Source organism: Rhinolophus ferrumequinum, chromosome 23, assembly GCF_004115265.2.
Source record: "Rhinolophus ferrumequinum isolate MPI-CBG mRhiFer1 chromosome 23, mRhiFer1_v1.p, whole genome shotgun sequence".
NCBI classification, from domain to species: Eukaryota; Metazoa; Chordata; class Mammalia; order Chiroptera; family Rhinolophidae; genus Rhinolophus; species Rhinolophus ferrumequinum.
The window spans coordinates 13,338,549-13,354,638 of NC_046306.1; the positions used below are offsets into that span (position 1 = coordinate 13,338,549).

General features: G+C 46.8%; 1 protein-coding gene across 1 annotated transcript in view; it reads left to right on the plus strand.

The window, feature by feature from the left end:
- The first annotated feature begins 2,533 nt into the window (after nucleotides 1-2,533).
- Nucleotides 2,534-16,090, plus strand: part of JPH2 (junctophilin 2) — a 59,171-nt gene continuing 45,614 nt past the window's right edge. Inside the window, exon 1 of the mRNA XM_033095446.1 lies at nucleotides 2,534-3,387. Coding sequence (XP_032951337.1) covers nucleotides 3,009-3,387 — 379 coding nt within the window. The 5' untranslated portion in view covers nucleotides 2,534-3,008. The remainder of the gene's footprint in view (nucleotides 3,388-16,090) is intronic.

The following is a 16,090-nucleotide window of genomic DNA, read 5'->3' on the forward strand; positions in this document are numbered from 1 at the left end:
CAAAATGTCCATTTAGCAATAACATAGATTATCCGTTTAAAAATGAAAAACCACAAGGTAATGTTGAGTAAACACGTATTGGGGAGAGTAAGGAGTGCTTCAGTGTCAAGATACTTAATATTTAGGGTGTTGATTCTCTCTTCCCTCTTTGGTGACTATTTTATTAAGCATGATAGTTTAAAAAGCAACTTATCATGTGAGGATAATATTAATAATAGTTAACATTGATTAGGTGTTTAGTGTGTTCTAAGCCCTTTTACAGTATCGATTCATGTAATGTTCACCTAACCCTATAAGATAAATACTGTTATCTTTAATACTAATAATCCTTTGAGGGAGGTACTTTTACAGATGAAGAATTTGTGGCTTAGAGAATTTAACAATTGGTCCAAGGTCACACAGATTGTGAGGGGGCAGACCTGGGATTTGAATACATATCTGCCTCCACTACTATTTACCCTCTATAGACTATGGTAAGTAAGCAGATTCATGAATATGGAAATGTTAAGAACAGTTTCTTAATTTGAAACTATACAGTGGTTCTTAACCAGGAAAGAGAGTCAGAGTCATCTCACAAGCTTTTAAAAAGAATGCAACTGCTCCAGCCTTCCCCCAGGACAATAGAATTCCTTAGGTTGGAGGTGGGGTGGGGGGGGTCTGGAATCCGTTGTGTTTTTCAGTTCTACAGGTGATTCTTCTGTGTATCTGCTGTTGGTAGGGAGCTGCACGGATGAACGGTGGCTAAATTTATGCAGGCGGAACAGCTCATTAGGACACAGCAACCACCCAGACTTAGAACAGGATTATGGTGATTTGCTCGGCATTTAACTACAAAGGGTAGTTGAACTTGGGCAACCCAAACTCCTCTGGCGTCTAGTTGAGATGCTCTTTTCTCTCCCCTTGAGAGCAGAGCTGGAAAGAAACGTGTGATTTGCCAAAGACCTGGGTGAGAAATGGCAAAAGCAGAACTCTCTGGGGGGCAGCATTGAGGTGTTCTTAGCAGTGAACTGTGAAAGCAGGCTGTCGGTCAACCGGACTGGCTGGTGAGACAAAACCCAGATGATACAGTCTTTATCCACTGCTATTGGCTGCCTGTCAGCTTGGCAAACAGCCAGTGATAGTGAGTTCAGAGACTGGGTGTTGCTACTTGGGGGTGAAATACAGACACAGAAGAGGCTCTTTAAGGCAGAGGGCTGTAAATAAGGAAGGAACCAAGTTTAAGGACTAGGAATCAGCTGGGCGGAAGGGAGAGAACATTTTCTCTCCATTTCTGAAATGAACGAAACTTGTGCAGTGACTTGAAGTAGCCTAAGTCATCATGGGATTTGGGTCAGATAATAAAATAGTCTAATATTCAGAAAGGTCTCCTGCCCTTTTTTTTTCTTTCTATTTTTTTTTTTTTTTTAGTGATTTCTACCCTCCCCTCTCCTATTACACACACACACACACACACACACTTCCTATTCTTGTTGGCTCCAACCTTTCCTGGAATACTCTATGCTCCTGTTAACCCTGGGTTCAACTGGAATTTTCAGTCACCAGCCCTGGCCACAGCTTCCTATCATGGAGATTTATTTGTCCCTTTCACTGGAGTTTGGTGGGAACCTGAGTGCTGGGAACCCACCCAGCCCCTTCACTCCTGTCGCTGCCTCCCAGGCTCTTAGGACACCAGAGAGAAAGAGAACTTGGAGGGATAATTGGAAAAAAAAAAATCATGATCTTTGAGTATTTCTGCGACGAACTCATGATAACGCAACAGGAAACCCTGTGTCCCAGAGATAGAGGACAGAGTCCTCGCCCTTCAGAGGAGGTATTTACCCTTTAGAGGAGACAAAAATGGAGTGGTCGGTGCCTTTTGCACTAGGTTCTTCTCAGGATTTTCCCAGGGTTCCTGGGTGGAGGGAACGTGGGGTTGTGCTTGAGCACTGGACTCAGATTTACTCTATCGTCCAGACTCTGTTTCCAGAACCTCCCCTCTTTTCCTGAGATCCCTCCTGTGCTTTCAAACGCATATGTGAAACCAAGCTTGTTCCTTTCTCTTTAGGTCACCAGATTCCTTTTCGGGGTTGGCAATGGTGCCGTAGCCCCAGGACCTGTGAGGGCATGTGAGCAGTGGTGGGGCTGAGATTTGCCTTGGGGGTTTTAAGTGTGCCAGGACTGGGTGTTCCACTAGTCCTCCCTCCCCGATTCCTCTACCCCCTCCCTTCCTGCAGACTCAGGGGACCCTGAAGGTGGAAGAGAACTCTTACCCAGGGGAAGAAAAGCCACAAGAATGCCCCAGCTGCCTACACTTCGTTCTCAGCTTCCCTTCTTCATCCCTCCAGCCACTCCCAGGGTCTGAAGCACTAGCCCAATTTGAAACACCCCTCCCACTTTGAAGGAGGCTGGGCTGGCCAGGGGGTTATTTTGGGAGCAGCTTCTGAGATCCAATGGCCTTGTTAGGGCAACACTGACCTTTCTGTCCGGGGAGGAGGGCAGGATTGGAGAGGGGCGGGGCAGCGGGGAGATCGACAGCCTTACACACCCACGGGGTGGAGGAGAAGGGGGCCAGCGGGCTGCAGGAATTCAGCCTGGTGGGAGGCTGGGACTGTCATCTAGGAGAATTTCCCCTCTTTGAAACAGACTGGGGACCTTGCCACCCCACCCCTTCACTGTGCTTCTTAAAGGGATCACAGCATTTTTCCTTTGACTCCATGGAAGGCAGACTTGGGACGCTCTGTGGAGACTTTACATCGTTCCTTCCCGCTTCCTTCCCAGCTGGTAGCCTTCCTCTGGCTGATTGACTGAGTGGGGACCTCCCAGGCATGGCACTGATCAGCCGACCCACTTGTGACTTGGCTCTTGGGCTTGGTCAGCCTCTGGTGGCATCTTGCTTTCCCCCTGCTGGGGTGTGGCCGTGGTGAGTGGGGGGTCCAGTCCTGAGCAAGCTTGGAGGGGGTCACTGGCACCCCCCATTGCCTTCTCCCCCCAAGCTGGAGGACAGTGAGGTTGTCAGGGGCTATGATGAGATGAGCGGGGGCCGCTTTGACTTTGATGATGGTGGCGCCTACTGTGGGGGCTGGGAGAATGGAAAGGCCCATGGGCACGGATTGTGCACGGGCCCCAAGGGCCAGGGTGAATACTCAGGCTCCTGGAACTTTGGCTTTGAAGTGGCAGGCGTCTACACCTGGCCCAGTGGAAACACCTTCGAGGGATACTGGAGCCAGGGCAAACGGCATGGGCTGGGCATAGAAACCAAGGGCCGCTGGTTCTACAAGGGCGAGTGGACACACGGCTTCAAAGGACGCTATGGAACCCGGCAGAGCAGCAGCAGTGGTGCCAAGTATGAGGGCACTTGGAATAATGGCCTGCAGGACGGCTATGGCACTGAGACCTATGCAGATGGAGGTAAGCCCAGCCTGGGGTCAGCAGAGCTGGGGTAGGGGCCAGACGGGTGAGGAGCACTGGTGGAGGGAGGGAGGAGCGGGGGGCCGTTGGGTGCAGAATCAGAGGGGCCAGGATGGTATTTGCTGTGTGGCTTCAGGCAAGCTGCTCTACATCTCTCAGTATCCATTTCTTTGTTAGTAAAGGTGGAGCCAATAACAGGGCTGTTGAGAAGATTGGCAGGAGTGTTTATTACAAGGCCTGCCATATAAATATCCACTCAACACACATTTAGTAAGACGTAAGTGCTATGTTTGCATGCTAGGTATACGATCAGCTGTGGAATGTACTGTAGCTTGTCCTCTAGATGAATTGGGGTTTAGGCTCAAGTTTGCCATGAAAAGTATTTTCAAGCAATAGATCATGAAGTATTCATCCATCCATCCATCCATCCATCCATCCATCCATCCATCCATCCATCCAGGCATCCTTTTGTTCAGTGCATATTTCTGTGATAAGTCTTATTTGCCAGGCATTGTAAAAGGGTTAGATATAAAGAGGAATAAGATACAGCCTATGGCATCCAAGATAGGCTTGTAGACAAACAATTATACACAGCTAAGTACAGAGTGCTGTGGCAGAAAAGAGAAGAATGCTTTGGGAGAGGTGACATCTGAGCTGGATCTTGATGGGAAAATTGCATTTGTGAGGACGGGAGTGGGAGAGAGGAATGAGTAAAAAGCTCAGAAGCATGAGAGGACTCAGTGGGTTAAGGAAACAGAGAGGAATTTTCTGTGGCGAAATAGCCCCAGGAAGTGGCAGAGCAGATATCACCTCGTCCACTGGGTGTAACTTTGGACAGATCACTTATCTGGGCCTCAGTTTCCTCACCCATAAAATGGGGTATTTTAGAATATCAGTACTTCTCAAAATGTGGTTAGTGGACAGCCAGCATCATCTGTCTGCCAGTTAGAAATGTAAATTCAGGAGTTCCCCTTCGACTTTCTAAATCAGAGTCTCTGAGGGTCACCCCTGACATCTGTTTTAAGCTGGTCCAGCAATTGTTAATGCATGTCAACGTTTAAGAAGTATTGCTTTAAATGAGGGGCTTGAAAACTATAGCTAGCAGGCCAGACTGGCTTGCTGCCTGTTTTTGTACAGCTTGTGAGCTGAGAACGGTTTTACATTTTGAAATGTTTAGGAAAAAAAAAATTGAAAGAAGAACACTAGTTTGTAACACGTGAAAATTGTATGAAAGTCCCTACATAACATCCTTAATTTTGCCTCTTGGCCCCGCAAAGCCTGAAATATTTACTATTCAGCTCTACAGGAAAAGTTTGCTGGCTCCTGCTTTAAATGTTCATTCAGGTTCCTTCCAGTTCAGGATAATCCTATGAAGTCTCCCTAACGTGTCCCATGGGGAAGAGGCACTGACGCAGATAACGCAAACCTATGGCTAATTAAAAAACTACATATTTGGTATCAGAGTGCATTCGTAGTATATCATATTTGTCACTAGTCTGCCCTCTTTATGGCGGAGGGCAGGATGTGGGCAGTCTGGAGTGGGCTAGCTGGGGCAGGAAGGGGCACAGTCAGCCCAGGGTGGAAGGTTTGCTCAAGTTGTGGCGTTTGGGCATATAGAAAGCAGCCTCTGGCGCAGGATAGGCTCCTGACTAGGCTGCCAGTTGGTGGGTGTCTAGCAAAGGCTCGCCCTTAAATGTGTCTGGATGTGGATGAGGTGGTGTCTCTGGAGTTTTGGTGGGTGCAGTGGTAGCGACACAGCACTGGCTGGAATTTGGCAGCACTGAGGACAAATTCTGGTGCCTCACTTTCTAATTTGGTGACCTTGAGCTATTCGTTGAACCTCTGCAATTCAATTCACCAGATGCTCATGCCCTACACTGTGCGAAGCACTGGGGACAAGCAGACAGCGAGCCTCAGTTTCTCCGGCTGTAAGATGGAGATAATCCTTGAGTGCTTGGCCAGGCACCAGTGACTTATGCGAAATGGTACACAGTACACGTGGGCCAAACTCTTCCCTCTCTCCAAACCAAGGTGTGTGTGTGTTGGGGCCTGAAGATGAGGCAAAGGGACTCACATTTCTGGGAACCTACGGGCTGATCTCCCAATATGTCTAAAAGGGGGAAACCCATTCATTCATTCATTTATTCATTCATTCATTCATTTGACCAAAGTTACGTGTCAGTTACCATCTCACAGCAAGTTCCAGGGACCAGGGCAGTGTGCAAGCGCAGTCCTCAGGGAATTCCCTGTCTCACGAAGAAGACAGAAATAAACTGGAAAACAAACTCAATGTAATTTCCAGAAGTTTTGAGTGTTATGAAAAAAGTAGCAGGGAAGGAAGAGGGTGATGTTTTTGGGTCGGGTGTTTTGAGAAGCAGGACGGACAGGATGAGAGAGGGAGTGAAGACTTCCTTCCGAACGTAAAAGGGATCAAATACATGGTGATGGAAAGAGAACTGACTCTGGGTGGTGAACACACAATATGACATAGAGATGATGTATTACAGAATTGTAGACCTGAAACCTATGTAACTTTACTAACCATTGACACCCCGATAAACTTTAATTAAAAAAAAAAAAAGACTTCCTTTCAATCAGAGGGAATGGCAATTGCAAAGGCCCTGAGGCAGGACTGGGTTTGGCTTGTCTGAGGAACAGCAAGAATGCCAGCGTGACTGCAGGGAAAAGGCTGGGGTTGGCGCTGGAGTTGTGGGCATGGGCCCATCACGGAGGCTTTGCAAGGCCCCGGGTTTTATCCTAGGTGTGCCCAGGTAACCGGAAGACCTGCTGCTCTGCTTTCTAGAGGCCCAGACTCTTCTGAATGAGACAACCCCACATCCAGGCGGCCTGGAAACCTCACAGATCCTCTCTCCCAAGCCACACATGAGGTGCAACTCTCCAAAATTAGATATGGCCACTGCTTTGGAAAATCTCTTTAATCAACCTGTCGTCAGTTCCCCGAGGGTTTGTTAAGGACCTGCCCTTTGCCCCATTCTGGGTAGCACCGAGGGGAATGTGGACAAATAAGATCCTGTGATTGGAGCAGTTGGGAGTTGGGCAGCCCTGGGTTATGACACCTCCTGCCCCGACCATATTATTTAACTTCTCAGAGCCTCAGTTTCCTTATCTATAAAATGGATGTATCCTAATCTCTCCTAAGATTTCTCATGGAATAAAGAGGTACTATCATTGCTATTATTACAATTACCTATCATTCATTCATTCAATAGATATTTACTGGGTGATTATTATGAAGCCAGCACAACCTACACTCCACTGAGTGCTGGGGGTAGGGGGAGAGTATGGACATGAACAGAATGGAAAAGGTCCCTGCTTTCCAGAGAATCTAACACAAAATTGTACTAATAGTGTGTTGGGTGCCAGGCAGGGGAGTGCTATTAGGGAGTAAGGGAGCAAGAGGGGGGCAGCTAACCAGATGTAGACATTCAGGGAGAAAGAAGTGGCAAGTCGGGCTCTGAAGTAAGGAACGTGCCAGGTGACAAGGGTAGAGGACGAGTGCTCCAGGTTGAGAGAACACAGTGTACAAAACCAGGAGGTCCAAAACTTGCTGTCCAGCCGAAGATCAAGGTGCAATTTGCATCTTTTCTTTTTTCTTCAAAGATTTTATTGGGGAAGGGGAACAGGACTTTATTGGGGAACAGTGTGTACTTCCAGGATATTTTCCAAGTCAAGTTGTTGTCCTCTCAATCGTAGCAGTGGAGGGCGCAGCTCAGCTCCAGGTCCAGCTGCTGTTGTTAGTTGCAGGGGGCGCAGCCCACCATCCCTTTCGGGAGTCGATCCGGCAACCTTGTGGTTGAGAGCCCACTGGCCCATGTGGGAATCAAACCGGCAGCCTTCAGAGTTAGGAACACAGAGCTCCAACCGCCTCAGCCACCGGGCCAGACCTGCAATTTGCATCTTATCCCCATTTTTGGGAAGTAGTGATCAAAGGGACAGAGTGTCTCATTTCTTCCACTCCCCAACTTACTTTGCAGTCAAATGTTACAGGTGACGGCTGGCTCTAAACCAAAGAAAACAGCAGTTGTTCAAACTGAAGGTGTTGACCCATTAATAGGTGGTGAAATCAATTTAGTGGGTCATGACCTGCATTTTTAAAAAATGAAAGAATAGAATAGAATTAGAATAGAAATTATCAGAGTGTTTCATAAAGAATAACTCTCTTCATAAAGAATAAGATATTGTTCCCTGAAACATTTGTTCAGTTGGAGATATATATATATATGTGTGTATAAAAACTTCTGTGTTTATGTGTGTGTCACGATGTCAAGTGTATTTCTTACTGTAGGTCACGGTCAAAGAAGTTTGAAAATCACTGTTCTAAAGTGACTTGACCTGGCATCTTCATCGAAGCCCCTATCATTCCCACCTCTACAGACCCTCCCTCTCCTCCATGCTTGTCACTTTGGCTGGAGGTTAAGATCTCCAGTTCTCTTGTGGGAAGGGGAAGATGGCATAGGCCAAGAAACGCAGGCCTCCCAAACCCTGCTATAAGCCTCTTGGCACCCCTCCCCTGCCTATAGCTCTCATTCCTCCCCTGGCCATATATAGCCAAGCTAAAAATAGCTGCTGGCTTAAAACTCCAAAGCAGGCGGACTCAGGGCCCTAAGTAGTACTGTGCTGTGTAGCTGACTGACTGTTCCCACCCCAGAGACCCACAGACTCCAGGACTAGAAGAGCCATTCGCGATCGTTGCTTTGCTTTCCGAGGTTCTTGACCTGAAGCTGCAGGCAAGATGTGTGCATATGTGCATGGACGATCCATGTTTTCCTGGGAGGTGTTTCCTCAGAGAGCCGTCAGATTCTCAACGTAACTGGTGCTCAAACAAGTTCCCCAACCATTGATCTAGTTCAATAATCCCCTTCCCAAAATGTGCAGTGGAAAAACCAGGCCCAAGGTTGACTTTTTTCCATCAAGCTAGTAATAATGATAGTTAACATTTTGTGAGTGTGTACTATGTGCCAGGCGCTGTTCTTGGCACGTGGCACATGTGTTATTTAAATTTTCACAACAACCTCATAGGGAAGGACTGCTATTATCCCATATTTTATAGAGAGGAAACTGAGATCCTTGTTGAGATCATTTAAGTATTCTCACTCACGGCCCTCTAGCTAATAAGAGGCAGAGATAGAATTTTATAATAACGAGTGATAATTACCTATTTCGTATTATAAGTATTTTAATCAATGACAAACTATACAAAATAGTCAGGACTGGCTACATAATTTGTGGGACCCAGTGAAAAATGAAAATGCAGGGTCCCTTCTTCAAAGTCATTAAGAATTTCAAGAGGGTGACAGAAGAGCATGAAATCAAGTGTGACACCCTAAGCACAGGGTGCTGTGTGACCTCTCAGGTTGAATGCCCATGAAGCTGGCCTTGACAATAGTCACATGTAAGTGCATCTGTCATTTACTGAGTCTTTACTATGTACCAGGCTCTGTGCTAAGAATCTTACATGCATTGTATTACTTGGCTTCTTAACAACTCAGCCACTACACCAGTGCCTTTCAAATGTTTATAATTGCAACCTACTGAAGATATGTATTTCACATTGTAATTCTGTGCACACACGCACACACACACACACACAATATGAAACTGAAATAAATCATCATGAACCAGTATTTCCCTTCTATATGCATTACTTGCTATTTTCTCTTTTATTTGATCTTGTAGCGGGAACTATAATTCCGTCTTGTTGAGAGAATTAAATGATACCTTGATATAGGTAAAGCACTTAGAACTAAGTTTGGCCTCTGGTTAGTGCTTTTATTTATTATTACATGCTGGAAAGATGGTACTTTTATGTTTAACTATGACAACTGAGTCAAAAGCCCAAGATTCTATGCTCTAAATATGCTCATTTTTTTCTCCTGCCCAAAGTTTCTCCTGATGACTTCAGCTCATTTTAGCCCAACTGACTCTCAACATGGGAGCTAAATAAATTTGCCAGGATAGAGAAGTGAGCAATACTTGGTGTCACATTATCTGAGCCTGTGATATGTGTCCCTTGAAGCAACTTAACCTCCATATTTAATTTAATTGCCTCCCAAAGGAATATTTTTCTTGTTGATTTGTTTGTCTGTCTTTATACCCATATCACACTGCCTTGGTTACTGGAGTTTTATAGTAAGTTTTAAATCAAAATAAATCCTCCAACTTTGTTCTTCTTGTTCTAGACTGTTTGGGTTATTCTAGGTCATTTCCATTTCTATATATATATTATAAAAGCAGCTTGTCGCTTTTTACTACAAAGCCTGCTGGGAATTTGATTAAAAGTACATTAGATCTAAACATTAATATGAAGAGAATGGACATCTTAACAGCATTGAGTATTCCAATCCATGAACATGGTATATATCCCTATTTATTTAGGTCTTCTTTAATTTCACTCAGCAATGTTTTGCAGGTTTCAGTGTCTGGTACGTACATCTTTTGTTGAATATAATTAACAAGTATTTTTTTACAATATTGTAAATGACATTTTAAATTTCACTTTTCCAATTGTTCATTGCTGGGTCATAGAAATATAATTATTTTCATGTATTGACTTTGAATTCTTTTACCTTCCTAAATTAATTTATTAGTTCTAGTTGGATTATTTTGTTTTTCAGATTTAAGAGAAGCATCTTTTAACTTAAAATTTCTTGAATCATAGCTGTGCTGGTTTGGGGAGAATACTTTAGCACAAAAACTAGCTTTTGATTTTGGAGCAGTTAAGAAGCCAAGACTTTGATTCACTTAGTTCTGACTTGAGTCCTGCCAGCGTAGATGGATCCCGTGCCAGGCGCGATTCCATTTCAAATGTAGAATCAGCATAATTTAACCTCATCTTAAAAATCTCATGTCCCAGTTCACAGCCAGGGGTCAGAGTGACAGCTGGCTGAGATGATGTCACACCAGCTTCTTGGCATTATCGGGGACCCCAGGGGAGCAGAGCGGACCCTCAAAAAGACAGGAAAGTGGACGTAATTACTCCTTCCTCTCTGCAGCCTTGTTTTCTTGAGGCATGTGTCCAGTTGGCCAAGTCCCCCAGACGTGTCCCAGTCCAAGTCCGGTCCTCTGGGATTCATCGAGCTTGCTTGCTTCCAGGGTCTGCTAATTCCGTGTCCCCAGCAGCTGTTCCCTGGACTAGCCCTTGTTGCCACACCCTTGTGAGGAATGTCCAGTGTCATTTTCTGAGGGCCTTGGGTGAGAGTGGGGTGTGGGGTGAGGGGGTTGCTTCCTGCCATAGACCAGAGGGTCATCCTTGTTCTCTCCTCTCCTGCCCAAGCCAGAGCCACAGAGCAAGTGCACGGTTATGTCTGGTCATGAGTGACGCGTCCAAGACCCCTGCTTGCTCCTGTGTAACTGAGAGACGACGGGTCCTGACCTAGCTGACAAAATCCACAGAGTGGTCCAGGGGCAGTGGGAACTCCAGGACCCCCGCCCTCCAGTGAGCACCTTGTGTCTGCAGGTGCCCAAGCACATGGCAGCTGTCCACTCCATGGACAGTGTAGAGCTGGGGCCACACACTGAGCCCTGCAGGAAACGCTGTTTGGCATGCACAGTGGTTTTTTTTTAATTTCTTCTATTGTTAATTCAATTGGAATCCTTTATGGATGCCATCTTCACAGAGTGACCACATTTCACACCATGGATGGCAGCACAATCTGACAATATGGGCCCTTGAGGGGATGTACAGGGAAGGACACAGCATCACCTACATAACATTCCTACCAGCGAGGTGTGGAGGGGGGCATTTCATGCGCGGCTTTTAGGGTGCTGTAAGAATTTGGCTTCTACTTTGAGAAAAAGGGGGACTATAAAGGTAACGTGGTCTGACTTTGTTTAAAGGGATTCCTTGGCTACCATCTTGAGAGACTGTTTGGGGGAGAGGAGGTGGTGCCGAAAAGGGGTAGAGGCAGGGAGACCAATTAGTGAGTTGAGGCAGTAAACCAGGTGAGAAGCGACAGTGGCGTGGACCACCGTCTCGTCGCAGTAGAGATGGAGAGAAGTGGTTGAACTCTGGATCCACACGTATTTTGGTGGCAGAGCCGAGAGATTTCTGTGGTTAGATGGGATGGGGGAACGAGAGAAAGAGGAGTCAAGGACGGTTCCAAGGCTTCAGCCACAGAAGGATGGCATTGTCCTAACCCGAGATAGGAGGAGGGTTTGAAGAGGGAAGGTCAGGAGGTCAGTGTTGGACATCGTGAGTGAGAGATGCCTGTTAAACATGCCATATGGGCATGAGGGTTGTGGGGACGCCTGCACACCGACGGGGGCCGGATGACCCTCTCCCCTGATCCCGTTTGTCTTCTCCTGCCACACACCCAATTATTTCTGGTTTCAAAAGCCACAGGGTTGCTGAGCTGACCCGATGCCTGGCAAAGGGGCTTTCATCCAGGCCACAGGCCCGGGGGCTGTCAGCACCCAGGCCATGTCACCTGGTTAATCCCCTGCTTCTTGTGCGAGCTGTGGGGCTTCATCCGGGGCAGCAGCCTCTGGATGTTGGGGTGGTGGAGCCCTGCAGGCTACGAGGACTTGTCATACATGGCTGCAACCCGACCCTGCTCCCTGGAGCTGGTCACAAATACCGCCAGCTCCTCCACTTTGGGTCGCCTAGCGTTGATCCTGGGAAACCCGAGACAGTGGAGCTTTGATGGGCGGCAGCATTTGGGAACCATGAGAAGGGAGTTGGTGCCACCTTGCAGGCCAGCCAGAGAGCTAGGCCTTGGGATTATTCTGGGAAAAACAGAGCACAGTCTAAATGCTCACACAAAGGGGACTGTCAACTCTCTCATGAGATCATGCCATCAAGTACAAATCCGTGAAAAAGACAGAGGCGGACCCACCTACCCTCATATGGAAAGGAATCTAAGACACTTGGAGAGAACAGAAGCCATTCAACAAATATTTACGGAGTGCGTACTATGTGCTAGGCAGTGTCCTCAGTGACAGGGCACTGTTCTCAGTGGCAGAGTGGGGGCCAGCTAACCTTTTGGTCTGTTTATTTGTACAGGCTTGTAAATGAGTAGGAAAAAAAGCCCAGAAAGACTCAAATTGTTAACAGCAATTACCCCTGAGGAGACAGTACCCAGTTTTGTTCTTTTTAAATATTCCTCTGCTGTTAGAATGTTATGCAATGAGCATATATTTGTAATTTTTTAAAAAAAGTGCCCTCCCCCAACACATAAATGACATTTATGTCCAGACATGATAAGAAACCTTCAGGGTACAAAAAATGTTTGGGGGCTCTAAGCAGAATTCTCCAGAATCTAGACTCAGATGTCAAATAATCTCCCTTTGTTCCTCCTCATTCTGGGGTATTCAGCTCTTCAAGCGAGGCAGGACATCTGTGTTTTAGTCCTAGCTGAGCCTGGCTGTGTGGCCTTGGGCAGGTCCCTCCACCTCTCTGTGCCCTAGCTTCCTCCTCTGTATAATGAGGGCGCTGAACCACACTTACTCCTAAGGGTAAGTCGATTTCTCTCAGATGTTACGCCAGCTAACTGACCGTGGCTGCCTGGAGACGTGGTAAGGGGAGACTGTATGGCCTTATTAAGATTCAACAGTGTGACCGATTAGCAATGTCTGTTGTGGACACAGGGTAAGGAAGAGGTGGCCCAAGTGACAGATTGTTTGTTGCCTTGGACTAGATGGTCTCCAGGGTCCACTCCAGCTGTGACCTCCTCAGGGCGGAGATATTCTTACTCTCCCTCCAGTTGAGGTTGTACATGAACGTGTTGCACATTTGAAGGTATTATCAGCACGACAGTCTGTATTAAACATGGGGTGCTGGCACTAGCTCCTAACCAGCTCATGAGAGCCCACTGTTAAATTTTCAGAAATTTTGCGAGCTGGCTGTTCAACTGTTGGTAGTTTGATTGGCCATGATGGGAATATTTCTATGATAGAAACTGACTAACATTACAAATCAGGGTTGTTTGTTTATTTTCCCAAAAAGCTGTTTTACCAGTGTACCACTGAACACTGTGCTAATATGAAATGCCCGCTTTTCCTTCTCACCCAGACTTAGGATGACCAGCCATCCTGGTTTGCCTGGGAACGGTCCTGGTTTTAATATTGAAAGCCCCACATCACAGAAAACTCTTCCATCTCAGGCAAATTGGGATAACTGGTCACCCTGCAGTCCTTTCCCATGAAGGGAAGGGAGCCAGCATTTGTTGAGAGTCTGAGATCTCTGCTAGATAACCTATGTGCTACTCACAGCAACTCTGCAGCGTAAACTTGCTAGGTTTGCGTCGTTGAGCAGCGATAGATTCAAAGAGAACTTGTCCAAGACCATGTACTTGTTCATTCATTTGACAGTATCTGCTGAATCACACTGATTGCTGGAGATGCTGCCGTGAGCAAGGGAGGGCCTCTCTCTGGAGCAGGAATTCTAATAGCAGAGACCAGCACTGGACAGTGATTTCATTACGAGAGGAGATAAATAATGTGAAGGGAAAGTAGCAGAGTTCATGAGCTGATAACAGGGCAACCTAGTCTGGTCGGGTAGTCAGAGGAAGCGGTGTTGAGGGTAAGATCTGAAGGGTGAATAGGCGTTAACAGAGTGACAGGAGAGCCACACTCTGCCAGCAAAAGGCACATTAGATGCAAAGCCTTGGAGGTGGGTATGGAGTCTGTTGTGTGCAAGAAAAGGCTGCGGTGCAGAGACTGAGAAAGGAAGTGGGGTAGAAGAGGCTGGAGAGCTGGCAGGCCCAGGTCACGAGGGTTTCGTGATCGCAGTGAGGAGTTGGAACTTCCTCCTATGGGAGATGTGGCAGGACACCCTCAGACCAGGATCCTCGTCCCCTTAGCTGCTGGGAGAGTTGACTGCTGATGTCTCATAGCTGGGCATTGCCTTCTGTCCAGGGCGGTGCCTCACTCTGTGGGCAGCACGTAGCTAATGACTGCTGATACAGGGGTACAAAGACCTGGCCTCTTGGTTTGATTTTTGACATCTTTGAAGGGCCAGCTCCAGAGATCCCCAAGGGATCAGCTGAGGCCTCGGTTGCAACTGTTTAACTTCTTCCACTATCAAATCTTACTTCCTTCTTTCCAGGGGTTCACCCCGAGAGCACTCCTTGGCTCCCCAAATCACTCACTTGCGATCTCAGTGTCAGGATATGTTTCCTAGGGACCAAGACAATCCTCCCTCACGGCACTGGGAAGCCATTGCAGAGTTTTAAGTGGGGTAACTGGATCATATCTGCATCTTACAAAGGAGGTGATTCTGGTGGCAGTGAAGGGTGGATTGCGTTGGGGGAGGTGGGAGACCAGGGGAGGTGCTGTTGGAGTCAACCAGGGAGGACTGGTGTGGCCTGGACTGGAAGGATGGGTGGAGATAAAGAGAGGCTGGGGAATTAAAGGGATACTCAGAATCAGGTCTACCTGTTTCCGTTACTCTTTATTGCCTCTAAAGATGTCTCAGGCTTGACTTGCTTTCTCTGGGACACTGGGTCCATGGTCTTTATCAAGATGGGTTAGAGCCAAGCTGGGATGGGCCCCCTATACTCAAGAGTGTATGAGTGTCCATGACGTGGGCAGGCGTGTCCCCCACAATGGCATTCCTGGTTTACCTGGTCAGGTTTTGGTGTGCCTGGACAGCAGCCACTGCTCCCTGGACTCTCTGGTGCCCCCTCTCCTGCCTGCCATGCTCCGTGTTAAGCCCTGTCTGAAATCTGTTGATGATGCTTTCTTGGTCTTGCCCAATGGTTTGTGCTAACATCTGAGACGATGTGAGAGGACATGGAGAAGGACCAGGGACGGCTGTTAGACAAAATAGGCAAGATACAGACCAAGATAGCAGCCATAGGAGGTAGGAAGTGAGGAGTGTCACAAGCAATGAGAGCTTGGAGGAAGGATGGTGGCCTGGGGAGGTTTCCTGAAGGAGGTGGCTTTGCAACTGGGCTCTGGCAGATTTGGGAAGACAAAGCTGAGAAGGTAAATTGGGTCCAGGTCAGGAAGACACTGGCCTGTCAGGTAAGGACTTTCATAGACAGTGGGGACTCCTGGAGAGGGGCTCGTCCTGATGGCCTTCTCACCATCTCTGTTCAGTCCTCCAGGGACACTGACATTTGGACCTCGGACAGTTTCCTAGAAATCGGCAGGTGTTACTGGCCAGAGGGGGTGGTGTTCTCAGTGTCCATTCTCTATTTGGAGACAGAGTCCCTGGACTGGCCCACAGGTCTGTTCTCTGTCTCACAGTGGACCCTGGATCTCCCAGATTTCCCTTGGGTTTCTGAAATGGTCATGCTTTCTTCAGAGCTGAGCTTTGGGTGAGGACTTCTGAAGCTTTAACTTGTAAAGGACATCCTCAGATTCTTAGCAGTACAGAGGAGAACGTGTCAGGACACGTGTGTGTAACTGCCAACAACTGCTATCCTTGTGTGATTATGAGCAAGTCATTTAAATTCTTAGTATCAATTTTTTCAACTGTGAAATCAGAATGATAATACCTGTATCTGTCAGGATTTTTTTTTTTTTTTTGGTCTGCAGGTAACAGAAAACCCTAATTCCAAATGATTTAAACCAGCACTTTCCATAGAAATATAATGTGGGCTACATATGTAATTTAAAAATTTCTAGTAGCCACATTAGAAAAGGTGAAATTAATTTTTATAATATATTTTATTTATTACTTTATCCCAAATATTATAATTTCTACATGTAATCAATATGTAATTATTAATGAACTATT